The following is a 22,272-nucleotide window of genomic DNA, read 5'->3' on the forward strand; positions in this document are numbered from 1 at the left end:
TTTTATCGAATCAACTATATAGCTGGGCTGGAGTTTGACAATAGGGCTGTGTGAAGCTCAGGGTGCTGATTCGATTCAGAGGAGATTTGGCCCAATTTGGCAGCAGAATCTCTGACCTTTTTATTGGTCTCAGAATCAAATTGGGAGACCAATAAAAAAGTCCAAATCTATTAAAAACTCTCCAAATCAATCTGGAAAAGATTCAGAGAGCTTCAGAGATTCGGGCAGTCCCAACTTGCCACCACAGGGAGCTGGACCCGGATTCTGTGCCGGTAAGTAGGGGGTTGGGGGGCTGGAGGACAGGGGAGGGGACCATGGGGGGACCCCTGCCAGGCCCCATCCCCTGCCCACTCTCCCAGCCATGTTAATGGCTGCAGTATCCCAGCTCTTTAAAAAAAAAAAGCCCCGCACTCACTGGCTGCTGCCACGTGGGGAGGCAATCCCCACTGCCCCACACTGTGTGGGGGGCTCTGCCACGAACCCCCATCCTTTGCCCACTCTCCCAGACCCCCCCACCCCCATGGCTGTCCCGCCTGGCCCCAGCTCCCGGTTCTTTGAAAAAAAAGCCAAAAAGTCCCTCCCTCCCTCCCCACCTGGGAGCAGCCGGTGAGTGAAGGGCATTTTTTTAAAGAGCCGGGACACTGGGGCTGGGTGGGGCAGCCATTGATGGGGCTGGAAGAGCAGGCAGGGGATGGGGCCTGTTTGATTCGGAGATTCGGCGGCGGCTGAATCTCTAAATCAGATTCAGCTGAATGGATTTAGGACAGTGATCTGAATCACCAAATTGAATCACTGTCCCCCAAATCAGCCAAATCTAAATCCAAAGCAAATACTAGCCACTTTGCACAGGCCTATTAGACAAGCTTTTGAAAAAAAGATAATCTGTATCAGGTTTGACTGCTCTGATATCACCCTAAGAAATCCTTGCCTCTCACATAATTTCTAGATTGTTATGGCTTCAATATTGTTCTTACACTACCTTAATCTACGCTTTTATATTGCTGTCACTTCAATAGTTTTTGGCTACACATGGGACTTTTGTAATTACCTACATGGAACTTTAGCAGAAACCGAAGATGCCACTTCATCTATTACAAAAGGTTAATTTAGGCCTTTAATGACTCTGAGTCAAATCCTGCCTTCATATATATGCATAAATAATTCCTACTGACTTCAATAGGATATATATCTGTGCATCCTAGGTACAAAGATGGCCTTGTACCGAATGTTTTAAAATATTAAATGTAACTTAGGCCTCTGGAAAAAAAAGCTGCAGAAAGCACCAAACCCTAAAGACAGAGACATTCTTAACTAAAGCAAAAAAACAGTTTATTTGGTAAACCAGTAAACCATATTGAATATTTAGCAAACCAAATCCTCAGACATGTAACAAATACATTATAATCAAGGAACCAGCCAGGATATCTTTTGGTGCCTGCTAAATATCAAGGGTTTGTAGTTATGTCTCTTTCTGTCTGAATCATGAAGCATGAGTGCCAGTGCCCAAAGAAGCCAACACCCACCCAGATACCAACCATCTGAGGCTGATCACCTTACTAAGAGACAACCTTTTCGATTTACAACCATGTTATGCTGGGGAGAGACTCAGTGCATTCTCTCTCCCCCACCACTAGATTGATCATAATTTGAATATTTAAAGGAAGTGTAGAGAAACAGGCACTTTTTAACAAACAGTTCTGGCCACATAGATAACACAAACTTCTCTTCCTCTAAAGTGCTTTTCTGCAACTGAAACTTCTGTAAATCTATAGGAACCACTTTATGTTGTTGTCTTACAGCTGCCATATGGAGACCAAGAGGAGTCTCCTTTAGAGACTGAAAAAGTTCAAAATAAAAGTCAGTTAATTAGGATTTACACTGCTCTGAAAATGTGTGCATTTATTGGGCGCTGGCTGTTTTTACTAACCTCTCCACCCCCCACCACAAAAAATAACAGTGGCTTGGCAAATGGAATTTACAATGATGACATAGGCAGAAACAGACCCAAGTTTGTGGAGGTGTTTGCAGTGCAATAGGAGAAAGGAAATAGTTTGGAGATGGGGTCTAGTATACATACTATAAACAGCCGTTATATTGTGTAATTATTTTTCCCCAAGGTAAATGTCCTAACTCATAAAATGCTTCCTACCAAAGGCTTAAGACCTCTTGTATTCAGGTGTAGAGATTATTAGAGAAAATGGTATTTTGGCCCCTCAAAAAATCCCTAGGCATAGTCGGGCCCTTTAACATGCAAACTATATTAATAGTCATTGGATAAAATGTATTAACAGTAGTGGGAGCAGGGGCCAGAACCAGGCGTTCCTACCTCCCAGGAAAGTGCCCTCCTCAATGAACTAGTCAGGTTCCATCTTGCACTTGTTTCCATCCAGGATGGATGGAAAATATCCTCACTCCTTCCTACAACAACGCCTCACCATTAGGACACTCTCCTGCAAAATGGAAAATGTGGTTTCAGCCCCTCTACAGCTGGCCTACCTATACCCCATGTTCACCATTTCATGGGCAAATCCCTCACCCAGTAAACTACTAGGCAAATGGGTCTTCCTCCTTCCTGAGTTAAATATGGACATTTAGATGCATCCCAGTGCCTAACACTTTCTATTGGCTTCCAGAAAGGAACTCAGCTTGTGTGCTTTGGAGATATATCAGGAGATGTATCATAAAGTAAAATTAAAATATTAGAAAAATCCACAAAACATGTTAGAAGTAAAAAATAAAATGCATACAAGAAGCCTTAACACCGACCTGTAGTGGCTTCATGCACTAACCAGGCAATTATGTATTTTGACTTTAAAATAAAGGAAGTCCAGTATTGAAAAAATAAAACTTCCCCCCCAGAAAACAGCATTAAAACCTTGAAAAATGAACAAGAATCCTGTTTGGTATCTGTATAACCTAGTCCATAATGTAAGGTACAGAAAAATGTATCTGCAATGGTACAATAGTACAAGAAGTATGAGATTTGCAACAGCTATCAAATTGGAAACAGTAGCGTTGTCAAATTATGTTTCATAGTGTATCAGTGACTTAGCTGAAAATATAATTACATTCCAAAGTCCAGAAAAAGCAAATATTTAACTATTCTACTTGATGAGTTATCAAGGGACTTTGTTTCTGCACAGATTTTAGCATTTGTGAGAGATGTTTCTGAAGAGTCTGTTAGAGGCCACTTACTGTTTTTGAACTAGTAGGACAGGACACAGAAGAAGAGGCTGCTCTTCACACATTTCTGGAAGCCAAAGACATTTTCTGTATTCAGTGAGGGAGCTACAAAGATAATGCCACAGCAATGACAAATAAGGACAGCAATCTTGGGATTCTACTTTCAAAAGCATGCCACAAAGTACCTTATAACACAAATATTTCATATAACACCCAGTTCTTGCTATATTGAAAGTACCTGGAAATTTGTACTAGGTCCTCCACGAAGCTGTTGAAGTAGTAACTTTCACTGTAAGCTCTCCATTACATTTTCCTGTTTCCTCTGCTTTGGGATAATCTTTCATTAGCGGTCCTCTTTTACCCCAAAGTAAGAGAGCTCTTGTAAAGTACTAAGTAGAATCTATAGAGGCAGAATGATCAGCGTTCTTCCCTTGCTGATGCCTTCAACAATTGATCATGAATGGCATGTTTATTTTGGCTCATGTATATCCTTGAGCCAGGAAGTGCTCATCTGTGCTTCTGCAACATGGGGTGCCTAGCACCAAGATGGGGACCTAAACACACTGTTCACAACCCAGCACCCAAGACTCTAAGCACACTCCAAGCCAGAAATATGTCAATGGGCCTGCCCCAGGCTTATCCCTCTGTACCTACCCAAGAGACTTTACCAGTAAACTTCCTCATCTGGAAGATTTGCCTGGGAAGACTTTGAGTGGAATTTGCTTGGGCCTCCCTACAGAAGCTGAACTCTTCTCTTCGAAAGATGAACAGGAGTGGCCATGTCTTTGACTAATAAGTAGGATCATTCATCAGAATATTTGGAGATACCTCTTCCTGCTTGCAAAGAAACTCAGATTTGTTTTGTGTCACTTAGTTTTATCATAGTAACTTGGTCACGATTGGAACTCATAAATCAATATCTAAAATAAAAACAGATCTAGCTGCAGGATTATTTCCTGAAGAATCACAAGGGAGAACAAGGTGGATTACCAGCCCTTGTATCAATGGTGTGCCTGATTCAATAGCACTGACTAGGCAAAACAAAATGACATACTTCTTTTCCGACAACCCCTTAAAACTGACTTTATCTGGTGAAGAACTATGCAAATGTTGGTATAAAAAGAGGAGGATTCAGCTTTAGTTGCACAGACTATGAAATCTCTTGTCCTATTTTCATCCTCAATTCTGAGTCAATTTTCTCTTCCATGACTGAGATAAAAAACAATGTATGGCCATCATCTCAAGTGAAAATTAATTAAAGCTATGCATTTTACCAAATTAGGCTTTGCATAGAACAACTTTCAACAGAAAAAGTCTCACCCATCATGCTGAATGTCAAATGCATTTAAAACATTTTTGCTGTCCTTTACAAATCACAATTTCATAATTACTTGTAACTTTCATGGTTACAGTTACAGAACTGGACCTCCTTATGGCTGGGAGTAGAGATACTGCAGACAAGCAAGGCACAGTCACAGAACTTTTCTTAGTCTGCCAAAGGATTATCAGCTTTGACAGTGTGGGAAATCCTAGAGTAGGCCAGCAAACAGCCTCCAGGTAGTAAAAAAGTCCCACACATTAATTGAATTTGAATGACAATAAAAATATTTTGTTTATGCCTCAACTTCTCTTCATTATATGTTTGTGTATTACCTAAAAGGCTAAAACAATCTATGGTATAGTCTCCTTTCAGACAGCAAAATGTAATTTAGACCCTGGTAATACTCCGTATATTTTTAGAAGCCAAAAGAGTAAATTGCCTTCTATTTAAGTACACTGGTATTTGCATTGTCACAGTACATTACATGGACTTGATGCTTAACATATAACTGCACTAATCTTTGTGGCAATCATAATAACAAAAGAAAGTTGTTTGGAGATTTTCTATTTTCATTTTTTTTTAAAACAATGAAAACCTTTCCATTGAAGGGCCACATGTAAAACTATGGTTTTTCTGCAGAGAGACCCAACGCTGCTTATTACCTACAGTATGCTAGCTATGATGAACAGACCACCATAGTTGTGACAACTGATGTAGCTGCCTCCAGGGTAAAACAAAGGTTTACATATTACACAAGCAATTTAACTGTTTTCTAAACATATTGCCAAGACAGTGGGAGTTGGCAGCATACACCGTGTTTTAGGTTTTGGATACTTGGATTAGAAGTGACTGTTGATTGTAGACCTTTTTATTTGTTTTCTGCGAACTACATGCAACCTAGTAACCTAGCAAAGATTTCTTCACAGCGCTTAAACTTGTCTTCATGGCTTCCTAAATATTACATACAAAAGTCACTCCACAAAAGTGGCATATGAGTCTGTGCATACATAAGAAAATTGTCTTGTTCCAACTCTTAAAGTGTCCCCCAAAGTGAAATGTTTTATAATCCTTTTTTGTGCAGTAGTCAGGGAAGAGAAAAAAACATTTGGACAAAGATTATCCACACGAAAGAAAGAGACTTTTGGTGGGTTTCAACTGAAACACAATAAAGAACATAATTAACTTCACAATTCTTTTTGTTTTTCATTTGACTGCAGGGAGGAGATGAAAGAGGGCTGTTAAGCCTTGCATTCCATCCCAATTACAAGAAAAATGGAAAGTTGTATGTGTCTTATACCACCAACCAAGAGCGGTGGGCCATTGGACCTCATGACCACATCCTTAGGGTTGTAGAGTACACAGTATCCAGGTATCGGTAAAAGTCTAAACATCCCAAACTCAGTTTTATCATCTCTCTTTATTTGGGATTTCTTACTTTTTTAAATGAACTGTCAACTGGTATATCAACTGGCATATTTAGGAACTTTCTGAAATTCCACTGGGTTTATTTCAAGCAATAGTTTTAAAACAGCAGTGAGTCTATTGCCTTATTCTCTTATTTTATATGCTGCCATTGTCATTTGTATTTGAGTAGTTTCCAAGTTACTGTGTATATATATCCTGTGCAGTATCATTTGCATGACTTCTGGAAAACATAAATTTCTGGGTTACAATGGCTGTTCCTTACAGTGTTATTCATTAATTTAAGTTTATTATCTGTGGGAAATAATAGTAGCAGAAATACAAGAATTATTTTTATATCTTTATACTGCAGGAAAAATCCACACCAAGTTGATATGAGAACAGCAAGAATGTTTCTAGAAGTAGCAGAGCTACATCGAAAACATCTAGGAGGACAGCTTCTATTTGGTCCAGATGGATTCTTATACATTTTCCTGGGTGATGGCATGATCACTCTGGATGATATGGAGGAGATGGATGGTTTAAGGTACAAAAATTACCAATAGATTAAAAATGCCCAATCTTTTTTAAAATTGTTTTCTGCCTTTAGATAATCATGAAGATAGGTCACTGGAGTCAACCAACATTGTAGTCACTCACCAGTAAACTCATAAGGGCAAACTCGACTCACCTTATTTTATTTAGTTCTGTTGACTTCAGTGCCTGAGTTAGACAAGTAAGATTTTATTTATACTTACCACAAAACTGGATTTTTTGGCAATTTTGCTCAGCTTGGATTCTGTGTAGCTGTATTTGCACTGCTCTTCCCTTATGAGCATACTCAGAAGTCAGAAGACCACACTATGGTTGCGTAGGCTCTCTAATGAAATTGAATCACCTGGGCATACAGGTAATGGCAGGGAAGTCCCAGAATGATATAGTTTTCCTGTGGTCACAGGAAAACCAAAACCAGCAGGTGTTTGACAGACCAAAGACCACTACAAGGCAGAATGTTTTTAACACTATGCATTTCTATTAGAAATTTCTGGGTCTTGTGAACCATGTTTACATACCTAACCATGTTAACATTGTGTGGCACCCTCTGGCATCCCTGGAAGAATCTCAAAGCACTCCATGGGCCACTACACCCTGGCTGAAAATCACTGCTTTAGGCCCTGCAAACCCACAGAAGTTTGAACCTGCATCTCTGGCTCCTTAGCAAAATGGTCTAACAACCAGGGTTAGGCATTGCCTAAGCACTTTCCAGTCCTTCTGAACCAGGCCTACTGGGGAGCAGAGATGGTCAGATATGTGGGACCAGGAAGGAACAAAAAGCAAGTTGTTAGAACACAGGGTGACTTACTGAGAACGATGATACCCTGGAAGGGAGCAAGCCCTTGTTTCAGACTCCTGCTCTGGCTCCTGCCCTTAGTGGAAGCTGAACCACTGCTGCTTGCCCAGTTCAATATTAAATGCAAGATGCAGAAAACCTATTAGGAACCAGGGTCAAAACCCAGAGGACCCTCCCTACCAGGATATCATCCATGTCCTGAACCAGATGGGCTTTGGGTTCTTATCTTTCTCTTGGCTTCACATATCTCCTGCTCTTGGCTGCCCTGTGCTTAAGAGTATTTTGCTGGAAGGCAGGAGGTATACGCAACTCTCTTTTGGGTGGGGGGGTGAGGGGGGAGCTGGAGCTAGAACCTGGTTTCCAGCAGTCTGGGCAAATTCCTTAGTCATAAGGTTCTTGAGCTAAAAGGTGGGAGAGCTGCTATCTTCCTCTTTGTTACTTTTGGTGGGAACACACACACCTGGGTGATCCTATTCTGCTATGAGTGAAAACAGAATCCAAACTGTGTCTAACTGCGAACTGCAGTTATGAGGTTACAAAAAATCCCAGTTAGGGCTAAATCGTATTACACTGAACTGTATTTTCAGTATATTCTTGTACTTGAAATAAGTCTCTTCCCACACATGTATTACCAAAGCATTTAATTAAAGTTGTCACCAGCAGTTGTGATTAGATTTAAATGCAGGAAGGACTCATTCCACTAAACAATTTTTCTCCAGTATGACCAAGGTGAAGAAAATAGACACACAAATGTGTTATGAACTTTTTTTCTCCAACAGCCATATACCATTGTAAATTATAGACCTGAACCACATGGGAACCTATCCAAATAGCTAAAGAAACAATATAATTTCTACTTTTGGCTTTATAACTTTGCCACTTGTTTGAGCCTTTGTTGCATTGTTCTAAGCTCCACTTGGTACAAATTTGTTGTCATTTTGAATAAATGTTGTATTGAATCTAGACAAAGGCAATACATTCAGAGGCTTCTGCAGCTCAGTGGAACAGTAAGTGTCTTAGTGCTTCTACAGCAAGCACGTTATCAGTGGCAGAGCTGAAGAACAATTCAGAAGTTTTATTTTAAATGCCTATAAAAATAATGGAGACAAACAGTACAGAAAGGAGTGAATATAAACACTAAGTGCAAATGAGTTTTCATTCTTTTACATAAAACTGAGTAACTTCATTCCTATTTTCTTCATACTGCTCCACTCTCACAATTCCTCCTGCCATAACATATGCTATAAGAAAATATTTTTTTCCTGCTCCAATTTTATGCAACAAAATAATGCTGGTTCACTGCTGACCAACCTTAACATTTTCTTTAAAAAGTCCAGTAAATGGGCAAAAGGGATTTTTTACATAATGCGTAATTAATCTTTGGAACTGGCTGCAAAGTAATTATCACACAATTACTGGTTAATCATGCAATAAATTTAGACCACCCACACCTGCAAAGTAATTATCACACAATAAAAATAACTATCCAGCTATAAAAAGAGCCAACCAAGTATAAAGTTAGTGCTTGAAAATGTGTAGCAACTCTATAGCTGATTTCTATCCAGCTTTAATTTGAATGTGTAGCAGGAGCAAAAAACCAGGATAACACGTAACAATGGTCTAATTAATACTCTTATATTTCAGGGTATAACTTTTTTAGAGTTACAAATTTGCAATATTAGCAGATTGTTTCATAAAGGTTTGTTAAAAGAATTCCAGGAAGTTCATATAAAGGGCAACGGACCATTGGTCAGTTCCAGTGTGACAACTCTCATGACTCATATTGCTCAAAAATCTACGTGCGGTTCATTAAAGTGTGTGATTCCATTTGTTAGTTCATTGTAATACTGCATAAATAAACTGTATTGGCTGAAATACTTTTTAAAATCAATTGTGTTATCCTCCAACTTTCTCAGTGATTTTACAGGTTCCGTATTACGTCTGGATGTCAATACTGATTTATGCAATGTGCCTTATTCCATACCACAAAGCAATCCACACTTTAACAGCACCAATCAACCTCCTGAAATTTTTGCACATGGACTCCACAATCCAGGCAGGTAAGTAAATTACATTTATTCATCATTGTTCTACATATCGATGCTTACTATACTTGATTTGTGCCAGGATAAATTCTGCTTTCAGCTGTTTTATACTTGTTTCTATTGAAGTCAGAACTCACACAAAGAAGGCAGAAGAAATCAGCCCAGAGTGTTAGGGATGGGCAGCAAATGATGACTTAAAGATCCTAAAAAGCATCTCTGTGAGTTTGGGCTTGTGTACCATAGCCATCCTTATCAGTTCAGATAGAGGCATTAGTTTTATAAGTAGTGGGCAGTGAAATGTATTGTTTCTTCATAACCAAGTAATCCATTTCCTTATGAGTCCTGGGATAAAGGAGGTCGTCATCTGTGACCTTAGGTAACTAGTTCAAATGAAGGCCAGGATAATTTTAAGTTTTTGCAAACTATGTTGAAAACAGCATACATAAAATAGCAGTCTCTGTGCCTAGCAAATACATGAGCAAATAAGAAAAAAATCCAGCAAATTTGAGACTAATTCACATCCTAAGGACTGAAAGTTTATAGAAGCTGAAGTAGTTTCTTGTGCACTTAAAAATTAGTTGTTTGGTGATAAAATTTGAGGCACTTTTCTAGGGCATTTTAAGGTACTTGGTACTGCTGCTGTCATGATAAATCAGTATGAAAGATAGAAAATGTATTTGGGCCAAAGTGAGAGAGAGACCGTGCACGAGAGCATAAGTGAGCACATTACTATCTATCTGTGTTTTTAAGATACTGGAATTTTAGTGGAGCATTTTACCTTGATTTGAAAAAATGTTTATAATATCTGTGAAGATAATTCGCTGATGGCAGCATGGTCTAGTAGGCTAAACATGGAGATGAAATGCAGGAAGTGCCATATTCTGCACCCAGACAAATGGCCTGGGAAAAGTAATGAGAGTCACTGGCCCAATATTTCCTCTAAATTTAAAACGTGACATAAATTTAAGAATGATGCCAGTGAGACTTTCTCAAACTTTCCCTTTTTTAAGATTAACAAAGCTCTCCTTGGACCTAGAAACCTGTCTGTGGTACAAAACTACAAACAATGAGAGGTCATACTAGACTGAGATTCATAGGTAGCCAGTACTGGTCTTCATATTCAGATAGAATATGTTCTTTGGGGAGGAATGAGAAAGATTACTTAAATTACTATTTGTGGTCTTGTTCATTCTTTGAAGAAATAAGAGGAAAACAGATCTGTCCATTAACAGGAAATTTTAAATGCTGGGCTAATGAAAAAATATCTGGCTTTTCTCTAAACAACTCAGAGCCTGTCCTATACTCCTAAGGTGTATTTGCTTTACTTGCACAAAGAATAAAAGCCAAAATCAAGTAGAATTCTTCTGCTTTGTTCTTTTGTCCACTGCTTCATTTTACCTTTTTATATCACCATATACTATGTTCTTTTTAAATTTTGTGTAAACTGGTAGAATGGATTATATTATTGAATGCTTTCAGCAAAAAATATAAATTATACAAATATTATTTTACTATCTATAGTATTTAATGTTCATTTTTGGTACTGTTGTAGCAAAAGCTGTAAATATACTACTACTACTTCTTCTTCTATACCCAACTTTTTCTGTGGCCTTAGGCAAATTGATTAGTTACGCTTTCAATTTCAAACTTACACAGGGGGGAAAAGGCACAAAATTAAGGCACAAAAAGGCACTAAATTTTGTTCCAAAGTGACAAAAACGTATTTTAAAATAACAGAACCTGTTAAGTTTATGAAAGAATATAGAACTTTGACAATTAAACTTAAAATGAAGAATTGGCAAATAATAGTTGAGACTAAGGTTAAAAAACAAACTTTTCTCCACAGAGAAAGACAGACAAGTGGAAAACAAACTAAACCATCTGGTGCAATCTAAACAAAATAAAGAGCAAAGCACAGTTCAATGAATTGGGTGGGTGGTACTGTAACTGTAACATTTCAGCACATGCTTTGAAAAATAAGAAACTCAAGTTGTTTTTTAAAAAGGGGTTGGTTCTTTGCTCCCTTTCTAAAAGTCAAACCTTCTTTGCAATAGGAATCAAGTATGCAGGTTGGCAGAATTACAGCTGGTTAACGTACCAATAATGTCATTTTTTTGTTAAGCAGAATTAATTTATTTTCAATTATCAACAAGTAATATAAAACATAGTCTGCATGTGCTACAAAAAATACAGAAGATCTTGGAGGAGGGTCACCAAAATCTCTTATGTATAAAACTATTCTCTCTGTGATCTGGGCAAGTGTGTAGAAGGCTCCTCTGAAAAAAACTATATGAACCATAAAGAGACAATAGTCCTCCAAAAAAAGGCCACACATTGGTCTTAGGCCATCAGGCCAAGAAGCAATTATTAGTAAAGAACTGGGGCTACCTTTTCACTTGTCAGTTCATATGACATATTTTTTCCAACCTGATTTTGTTTCTCAGGTGTGCTGTGGATCGCCACCCAATAGATGTAAATATCAATTTAACAATACTTTGCTCTGACTCAAATGTAAAGAACAGATCTTCTGCAAGAATCTTACAGATAATAAAGGGTAAAGATTATGGTAAGTTCTATCCAGTGTAAAAGTATTATGAAAAAGACCCTTTCAAGGGGGGTTGGAATGATAAATGCATACTAACACCACAGTGCATAGGAAAGTAGAAAAAATGCAGATAAAAAGAAATATTGTAAATATAATAGGGAACCTAAGAAAGATCAGAAAGTACAATTATACTGATGTCTATATCTTAGTACAAAGAATCATGTAAATAAGATTCATGAAATGCACCAATTTCTAGTCTTCCAGAGATCTGTTAGCTGTTTGTTGCCAGATGTGACTGCTCATAAAGAAAATTTTCTGGATGATCAGGAAGTGATGAAAATGTATGCTTACTCATTCACAAGTAACCTTTTAAGATACAGAATATAAGCCTCAGGCAGGGTGCCTCCTTTAATGGAATTAAATTAGAAGAACAAAAACAGAGCACAACCAAATAGGGGAATTATTGAACTCTGTTTAAATTTCACTAAAAACCCTCAACATTGAAAAAGTGCAACATAATAAGACGTCATAGATTATAACAGTAGACATATTATACCAGGAGACTTGTATTCTAGCAGTTGTGCATTACCTTCAGACTTGGAATTATTGTTCCTAAATATTTTAAAAATACATTTAATGTTTAATTTAATGCTTACATTTAACAGCTTTTAAATTCACTGGGGCAGTGTGGTAAAGTGCAAAGCAGTGTAGCATGTAACAGCATCGTTTCATGGAGCACAACCTATTTAGGTCTTTCAACTGACAGGCTTGCTCACTCCTCCCCCACCTGTATGGTACTGTACATTGAAAGTAGAGCAGCTGTGTTGGCTCATGTAGTAGTCCACAAGGCGGGATGCAGTTGTTTCAGCTTTATTTATTTCACATAGTTTGTGCATGCATTTTATAAAAGCCAAACCAAAGAATAATGTGGTCTGAAGCGGATTTGGTAAACCACTGCTCCAATGGAATTTTGACTGCATCTCTACTGTAGATCAAACTAAGCAATATTGTGGTGTGGCATTGTGTCCATCCAGAACAGCTTGCCAATATTAACAACTATTCTGTGGTTAACTGCTTAAAGAAAAAGGAGCCCATCATTTCTTCTCATGCCTTGTATAATTTCATCCCTTACCTTGCAACCTAATCTGGAAAATTCACTTATCAAAGATTGTGAATGGCATTCCAACTGCAACAATAAAATATTCTATTAGCTGTGACTCTGATTTAAATTATGTAATCAGAAAGGAAATTGCAGGTTGCTTTTAACCTAACTAGTCCTTAAATATATGTTGATTGTATATATGGGAACATTTACCATATTCACATGGATATAAATGAGATTTTTCCCTCAGTCAGCCTGGGAAAAAATGCTCCTCGTCTTAGATTTGCATACGAAGTGAAGAGGGGAGCAGGTGGCTGCTGGGCTTTGACTTGGTCCTTCAGCCCAAGTCAGGGCCACAGTCAGCCCCAAAGCAGCCTTCTATCCCACCCCTCTGCATCTTCTGCTCCACTGCCATCTTTTCTCCCCCCTTAATGCCAGGCACAGCTGGGCTGGTGTTATTCCCAGGCACAAAGCACATGGAAACTCCTTCCCTTGCCTGGCGCCTTGCAACAGCACCAAAACTACTACAAGGCCAGAAGAAGTTTGAGCTTCCACATGTTGTGCTCCAGAACAGAGCATCCCGATAGTAAGCAGAGGGACAGAAGAGCAAGAGGCAGAGTCTGAGGAGCGGGGGTGGGAAGGAGCAGAGACTGGAGGGAGCAGGGGGGAGAAGAGGCAGAGACTGGTGCAGTGGGGCGAGGCTGTGGGGAGTTGGAGGGAGCAGGGGCACACAGGAAAGATGTAGGGGGAAGAAAGGAGTGAGGTACAGGGCAGGAGAGCCACCTGACCCATCTTCAGCCACAGCTTTCCCTGCTGTAGTAATGAGGGAGGTTTCAAGGCACACTCCAATACTTAGATTCTATACCCAGAAAATTTGGGAGGAAAATGTAAATTTTCCAAATATAAAATCTGGTTATGGATGGGTCCTCTTATATTCAGGTTCACCTTATATTTGAGTAAGCATGGTACATAGTAACTTCCTTGAAGAGATTATTTAATATACCCAAACAGCGTGGTTCTGTAAAACAAAAATGTGCAAGTGATGTCAACCATAGTAACTACCTTGTAGCTGCTGCATCATGAAAGACTTTAGCCAGCAGTGCTGATGCACAATGCTGTACAGCACAAGCTTATTCCATAAGAAGGCAATTTTAGAGGAGATTTTCAAAAGCTGTGAATAGATTTAGAAGAATGAGTTTAGCTAAAAGATGGTGGGAACTTGTGTTCCTACAGGATCTTAAGCATTTTTGAAAATGTTCCCTTTATATTATTTATAACACTGAAGTGTAACAGATCTATTCTATGAACTCAATTCTGGACACACAAAACTCCATAGCAGGACTCCCATTAATTTTACTAGGACTAGAATACAATCCCTTGGGCTGCACTGACTTGGCCTTTGGAATAAAGTTAGGTTATGACCCTCTTCTATGGGATGTCCCCTCCTCTAAGAAAAATCACATTAAAATGTTATTTGCAATTTTGTGGCTTTCTATATGCTCCATTTTTTGTCTGGACCATGATGTGTTTCACCATTAGTACAATTCAAACGGCAACAACCTGTTTTCTTCTTAGAGTAACATTTGCATAACTGTTTTGAATATATGAATTTGCATTTGATCTAACACTATGCTAGTTCCTTTTTAGAAAGTGAACCTTCACTTTTAGAATTCAAACCATTCAGTAGTGGACCGCTGGTTGGTGGATTTGTATACCGGGGCTGCCAGTCCGAAAGACTTTATGGAAGTTATGTATTTGGAGACCGCAATGGGTAGGTGTCTTAAAAATCGCAGTCTAAGACAAAAGTACTTATTAGAAAGTATACTCAGTTATGCAATTCCAACATAATGTAGCAATAAGATTTATTAGTTTGGACATCCCAGAAATGTGGCAATACTATATGTAAAAAACCAGGTTTGTAAAGGTTAGGGACTTGCCTTTCTGGATCATAGCATTCAAAGAAATAGCAGCAGGCAACATGCCAAGTCTCAGGAAGAGCTTGAAATGGAAATACAAATGCCAAGATATTTCCAAAATTGGGATCCACTTGATTAACAATGCAGTTTTGAAAGCGTCCCAGATCTTAGGGAGACATATAACTGGTGGAGAAAAAAAGTGATGCCTTCCAAATGAATAGTTGTAGCTCGCACACACCATACCTTAGTACCCCAAGGCAGATGAAATATTTGTAAGCATATTTTGAGTCTGTATGTATGAAATTTGGGTTCATCCCTAGCATCATTTTAGTACTTTTCAAATGGTGCAAGGGTGGCAAAGGGGAATGTTTTGCTATATTTTTATACTATAGCCAGGTGGGAAATTATACTGTGATTTAGCTTATAGATGTACTCAGGGAAAAATATCCCGACAATTTACACTTTCATTTCAAATAACACTTCACTTTGTGTATTTTTATTACAGCAATTTTTTAACACTACAGCAGAGTCCTGTGACCAAACAGTGGCAAGAGAAGCCTCTTTGTCTTGGGAACAGTGGTTCGTGTAGAGGCTTCTTCACAGGCCCCATCTTGGGATTTGGAGAAGATGAATTAGGTAAAATAGATTAAATTACTTATTATATTGTAAATCTTACATAATGACATGCTTACCACACAGGAGTAGAGTAGGCATTTAATTGCTGCAAATCAACGTCATGGCCATTATACTGTTGCCTAATATTCTCTGTTGTGTAGTTCTCTCTACCTGTTAACTTTTATATAGGGATAACCAGTGAGTATGAGCATAAATTGGTAGAGGCACCATCTATAGCCCTCTCACAATGACAGTTTTTGTACAGCTTAAATAAAAAACAAAAGTATGAAAAAAGTTCCCTGGAAGCACACTGCAAAGCACATCCCACTTTACTGATTAAAATGCAGTATTTGCAGTACAGAGTGTTTTTCAATTCATGAGGTTTCTCTCATCCATTTTATACACAGAGGTGAATAGTTAACTGTGTCAGGAATGTTAGGAAAAAGGCATGGTAGATTTCTACCTTATAAACTAATCAAAGCAGAAGTACATATGCTTTCTCAATCTATGGTTTAATTCACCAGATGCTCTGAAAATGGAAAGCTGCAGCATTTCTGATTTTAGTTAGTCTGTAAGGTGAAAATCTACCCTGCCTTCTGCCTGACTTCAGACTAATATGGCTAAATACCTCTCTCTACTCAGAAATGTTAGGAAACCACATGTATTTACTGTATTTGTTTCTTTAATAGGTGAAGTGTACATTTTATCAAGCAGTAAAAGCATGACACAGTCTCAGAATGGGAAACTCTACAAGATTGTTGACCCAAAAAGGTAATCATTGCTCTCATCTTACTCTCAATGGTAATCTACATCTTCCTTGAATTGTAACATTTATCCTCTGTCAGGCTAGACTCATATACATTTATGGTAGATCCAGACTCCTGTACTTATTGTACAACTATTTGCACTACTATCAGTGGAAACTATTCTGGGATTCTGAATTGTTAGGCTAGGGACAGAAATTGCACATATACCCATATAAGTGACTGGAAATCGATTCAAATCTGTAACACAACAAAAGTTCAGTGCACATAAATCACTTTCAAAACAGCCAAAACCAGTTTAAGATGAACCTGGATGGATATAGTATTAGACTTACCTGATTTAGGTTAAATTGGTTTATTGAACTTCTGTCCAGATCCTCTCAAGATTCAACGTAAATCAGTCCCCTAGCATCCCAGGATGCTTTGCATCTCCCCCTGCAAACCTCTTCCCCCCATGCTTGCAGGGTAGGTGGGATAGCCTTGGCCCAAGCTGTCTGCTACAATTCAGCAGGGAGGCATACTCTAGCACCCTCCCCTCCAGCTTCTGGTCTGAGCCACTGCAGGCATATGGCTGCATTTCTAGAATCAAAAGTGAATGTCTGTTCACCTGCTTATCAGTTCAATCTACACAGTTTAGACTAACCTGTGAAGATTAAATCAGTTCAGCCTCAGGTTTTTTGACTATCTGTACTTATCCTTAGTGCCTATTGCTGAAGCTACCCTGTCCCCAGTGGAGAAATGACCAAATTCTGCCGTAAGATCCTGCTGCCCAAAACTAACCACAGTGGGCGCATCTACACGAGATGCTAACACCGCAGTAGACTAATTCTACTGCTCATTAGCACAGCAGGCAAAAACCATGCTAATGTGCAGTAGAATTAATCCACTTTGCATTAGTGTCACATAAAAGCATTCACCTGTGCTACGGAGCAGTAGCACTGATTACAGCACATTAAGTTATCTGTTATTACAGGTACGAAACTTAACAGCGTATTAATGAATGTGTAGACACCCTGTGTTATGCAAGATACTGGAGTAATTGCACATGGACATGGTTCAACAGATCTGTATCAACAAAGCAGTACTTAAGCTACATTGTCCAGATGCTGCTTTAGAAACCAAATCTGATACTGTTAGCAAGGCAGAAGAACCTCATAGTGGATTCTATCTATCCCCTGGTCAATTCCAGACTTACTTTCTTCATAGTTTTACTTCCTATAATTGCTTCTATAAGCCTTCATGAAATTTGATGTTACAGTGAACTACACACACACACACACACACACACACACACACACACACACACACACACACACAAACAAACACACACACACACGCAAACACGCATGCACTTCTATTTCCTCCTACATACAGAGAAGGGCATATGGGAGTGACCCTTACTGTGTATTTAAGTTGACCATTTTGCTCCTTGTTTTCTTTGTCCCTTTAGTCAGGCAGTAGTACATATAGGTCAAGTAAAGGGTGAAACAGGGAGAAAATGAAAGTTATTCAACCAGGGTGTAATAAGTACCACACTGAATGAGATGTCAAATTTAGACTAAACCTGCTTATGCATCAATCAGTATGAAAGCAGCAAGCCCTTTATTATGGTTTCACATTCTTTGCAACGACTGCCAAAAGAACAATATGGTATCTGAAAACATTATACTCAGAGCTGCTACATCACCATAAATTAGTGTTCTAAGCCAGGTACAGGCATTACTTTTACCAGTATAGATGATCAGAAACCAGTCTATATCCATAACAGGATAGAAGTTTTGTATACATAGACTGGTTTAAAAATAGCAGAACCTGGTCTAGGATTTGCCTCCCACCCCACCAAACAGCAAACATGTGTTCTGTTCACTACTGATCTAAACTATGCTGTTTACAGAAAACCACATAATTTAGATCGATTCCACCTCAGGTTTTTGGAATGTCTGTACCTAACCAAGTAGCGTCAATAAAGGAAAGGTGATTCATGGACACTCACCTTAACTAAAGAAGTGCCCTGCTTTCTCACGATTCCAGCAGCTCCATCTGACCAGACCAATATCATCATCTTATACCTCTTCCCTTTATCCTGAAAAAATATGCACAGAGAACCCAGTGTGAACATGAAAGGAAAGAAGGCAACAAGTGTTGCACTGCTTACAACTATTAATGGCACTTCCACCCAACTGTCCCCTCCACAAAGTGATTAGGATAATTCATATCTGTTCACTGCCCAACAGCTACTCATCAGCATCTCTCTGTTTCCTTGCTACCATCAAGATAGTTGTGCTTTCAAATTTTCATAATTTTTCTACTGCTTATAACAGTAATATATTTTCTAAGCAAAACTGAAATTCTGAAGGATTTTACTGGAATGCCGCATGATGGTGTGAAACTAGTAATAAAAGTGTGGGATGGTAGTATAAGTTACACTACAGTGCTAATTATTTGCAAATATTATGCCACCCAGATCTAGTACAGTTAATTAGAAAGAAGACGCTGCTATAATCTGTCAGCCAATGTGTGTGTGTTTTATTTATGCTTTCTGGTATTAAAACATTTTTACAGAAAAAAAAAGAAAGAAAAACTGTCCAGCCTTTTTGGACTGTTTAGTCTGTTGGTGTATAGGTTTAAGTGAATTTTACACCTTAAATCCATTATTAGGATCTAATTACAAGGGGCTGCCTTGTTTGACCTTGGTTTTGTGTTCTTGTTGCCTCAGCTAGTAGGGTGGTCTCCAAATGACATACCTGAAAGGCCAGACCTCCCATTGCAGTACTCCTGGTTAGCTATTTCATGTGTGGTTGGGGGGCAAGATTTGTGTTTGGTTTCTGGGGAGAATAAACCAGAGAGCAGTTGACATTGTCTTTGCTTGTTGGCATATATTTGAAATGCAGTAGACTGTGGTAAAACATAGCTTGTTGGAAACATCTGATAGCTTTTATTTGGATAAAGTCTTTGGAGGGTTTTTTTATCTGTTATCATTGTAAGATTTTATTAGGTGAACTGGACTCGGACACTTCAGCAAGAGTGCACCGTTACATTTTAAGTACTCATTTCTCATTCATTGCTAGCATGTTGCTCATTAGTTACACACTTTAAAAAAAATCAGTGCCCCTTAGAAATGTAATATATAAAGCATTATTAGCAAAACAGCCATGTTCAGATCCATACTGATATAATACATTACTTGTTTTCCTATATTGCTCACTCTTTCTTATAACATTAGACACTTTTACAAACATACAAATTAAAGGTGTGAATAAGTGACAGTCAAACTGCAACTCCCAGGCCTAAGTGGCTCTTTAGCTGTGGCTCTTTGTAGAAAATGATTCTCAAAATTTGGGGGGGTGTCTATATATATATATATATATTTAACCATATGCATTTCCTGCAATCATGGATAATGCAACACATACAACTACACTAATGGCATGCTCCTGTGGCTCCTGAGCCACGCAGAACTCAGTGTCCCTGTTGTACGTCCACTTCCAATGGGCTTTAGGTCTACAGAATATAAAGCAAAGATGAAACCTGACAGTGGGAAGGGAGAGGGCAACTCAGTGTGCCATGCCAGTGAAGTTGTCAAGATACTACTTGGTGACATCTTGATAACATAGTATTTGGTATCACAAAGTTGTGATGATAGATGACGGAGACCCTGACTACTTTTAACCTTGTTGTTATCTGTCAGCTGGTTTCTTGGCATCAGTGTAGAAACTGGTCATCTGGAGTTACGTGACTGTGGAAAAAAAAAGTAGCTTTTCTGATCAGCTCAGGGAGAGTATTCCATATCTAAAGAGTGTTGTAGAAGAATAAAGCTTTAATTTTTAATAGAAGTTTTTGCTAAAAAATAGTAATTTAGATGCACAGAACTAACTTTTCTTACCATGGCATATCTATTGAGGTAGGTAACTAAATGTGCTTCTGGTACCAACTAATGAAGTTGCTCCTTTACCCCAAGTGGCTAAAATTCATGGTTTCAATATGGAGATCTATTATATCCCCTTTGATGATAGCCACTATATAACCAGATCTCATCTCAAATAAAAATATGTCCCTCATGTCCCTACCCCCACCACAACCTCACAAAGAAATCTACAGTATCAGCACTAGTAAAGCCCAGCTTCAAAAACTCAGGCCATGTGTTTCCTCTAAAACCCTTCCCCCACTGATTGATATCTAGCCAACAAGAGAAGAATAGGATGTGTGACGGCTTCTGGAACCACTTTCTAGAATCCTATGGCAGTCAACCCAAGTGAAATAAGAGGCTATTAATCGAGAGTTATAGCATTAGAGTTATAGTTTTACCTTCTTGAACAGGAGATATTAAATTAGTTATTCTATATAATCTTTTTTAAGTTAGTGAGTCCTGAATGAGACCAAATGATTGTAGGGAATGGACAGGCTATGTGGAAGAGATAACTAAAGTAAAACCACACTGCTGGCAAAGAAAATAAAGATGGTTTTGTGAAATTATTTAAACTGATAGCCAGAGGAAAGCTGACAGATGCTGAACTGCATTCAAGTTGGACTGAATCATCTGATGGAGATGTCAACAACACAACTGCAGTATGCATGAATATAAGAGGAAATATCAGCAATTATAGCTTTACTGGATGATGGGCATGGGTGAGGCTACTGAGGTACCCAAGAAGGTGCCTTTCAGATAATGATAAATGAAATTAGGCCCACAAACAAAATTAAATAAAAATGGTATTGAACAAGAATGCTTGGCAATGAAAGAGCTGATTCCAGTGGTAACTGTACTTGAGAAAGTAGATAATCATAATTACCATGAATTAAGATCAGCAGATGAGATCATAACAAATATTAGTACTTTACTAGTAACATTTAAGAAATGAAAGTTCTCAGAATTCTGTAGGCTACTTATTATTTTATATGTATGCAACCTTAGTCATACATAACACCAGTATATGAAAAAAGGGGGGAGATGGAGGTAATAGGAAAAAACAACTACAGTTAAAATGGCAATTTTCAAGATGTTATCTGTGCCTGTGAGGTATCTTTTAAAACCAGAAGTCCACCTCAATCCCAATGCAACAAATTAAACTATAGGAGATAAAATGTAAATTAGTGGAGCTCCAAGGAAGATTAAAAGCAAAATAGGCCAAGCTATGAAAACAAAAAAAAAATTCTACAGGTTTGGCCATTCATAGGAGAAATTCCAAGAGTAACCAGGTTTGTTATATGACCACGGGGTAAAAGGGAGTAATCAAAAGGAAGAATGAAAACTATAGAGAATCTTGTGCATGCAGTTTCACCAAAGCAACACTGAGGCAACTACTCCAGTTCTATCCTTTTTGTGTAATGAAAAGGAGGTATCATTAGATATTTGGGGTGGATTAATACAAGCTATTTTATATTAATGGTATGGTAATATATTAATATTTAGGATTGGATGTTCTTCATCGAGGTAGGCTGAAGCAAGGTATGGTCTTGTGTTATGCTGAGAATCAGGATATATTGGTTTAATTCTTTGCCCTTCCAGATTTGCTGTTCCTTAATCTCAGTAACCCAGTCCCCATCAGCAACCTGAAACTAAAGAGAATCCCTAACTTTATAGGAGTGTCATGCCATGTACTTCACAGGTATATGGTAAAAAGAATTGTTTGTTAAGGTCTAAGATAATTCTTCGGTATTCATCACTATAAAATAACAATAATAAATAAGGAATACAAGTGAATGAGATGCTATAAAATGAGTACCGTATTTTCACGCATATAACCCACCCATGGGTATAAGACTCACCCATGTATAACCCGCAGAAAATTGTATTTTTGTAAATTAATCCATGTATATGCCGCACCCGTGTATTCCCCATGGCGGCATATACATGGGGAGGCGGTGCAGCCCGGCCTGCCCTGGGGCCCTGGCCTTGGTCCCAGCCCCCGCAGCAGCAGCGGCGCAGCCTGGCCTGCCCAGGCCCAGCGGGGAGGCGGCGCAGCCCTCCCCAGCCCCTGCAACATCAGTGGCGCAGCCCGCCCTGGCCACGGCCTCCACGGCGAGCCAGC

The 22,272-nt window shown here is 38.7% G+C and overlaps 1 protein-coding gene across 1 annotated transcript in view; it reads left to right on the forward strand.

The window, feature by feature from the left end:
• Positions 1-1,799: 1,799 nt before the first annotated feature.
• The window catches only part of LOC102386815 (hedgehog-interacting protein-like), a gene marked incomplete at its 5' end in the record, with an annotated part of 42,949 nt that continues 22,476 nt past the window's right edge, over positions 1,800-22,272 (forward strand). Inside the window, 9 exons of the mRNA XM_006039008.2 lie at positions 1,800-1,857; positions 5,144-5,232; positions 5,722-5,873; positions 6,279-6,452; positions 9,173-9,316; positions 11,746-11,867; positions 14,596-14,719; positions 15,370-15,500; positions 16,169-16,250. Of these exons, the coding sequence (XP_006039070.1) occupies positions 1,800-1,857; positions 5,144-5,232; positions 5,722-5,873; positions 6,279-6,452; positions 9,173-9,316; positions 11,746-11,867; positions 14,596-14,719; positions 15,370-15,500; positions 16,169-16,250 (1,076 nt within the window). The remainder of the gene's footprint in view (positions 1,858-5,143; positions 5,233-5,721; positions 5,874-6,278; positions 6,453-9,172; positions 9,317-11,745; positions 11,868-14,595; positions 14,720-15,369; positions 15,501-16,168; positions 16,251-22,272) is intronic.

The sequence above is a fragment of the Alligator sinensis genome, unplaced genomic scaffold, assembly GCF_000455745.1.
Source record: "Alligator sinensis unplaced genomic scaffold, ASM45574v1 scaffold1350_1, whole genome shotgun sequence".
Taxonomy (NCBI): domain Eukaryota; kingdom Metazoa; phylum Chordata; order Crocodylia; family Alligatoridae; genus Alligator; species Alligator sinensis.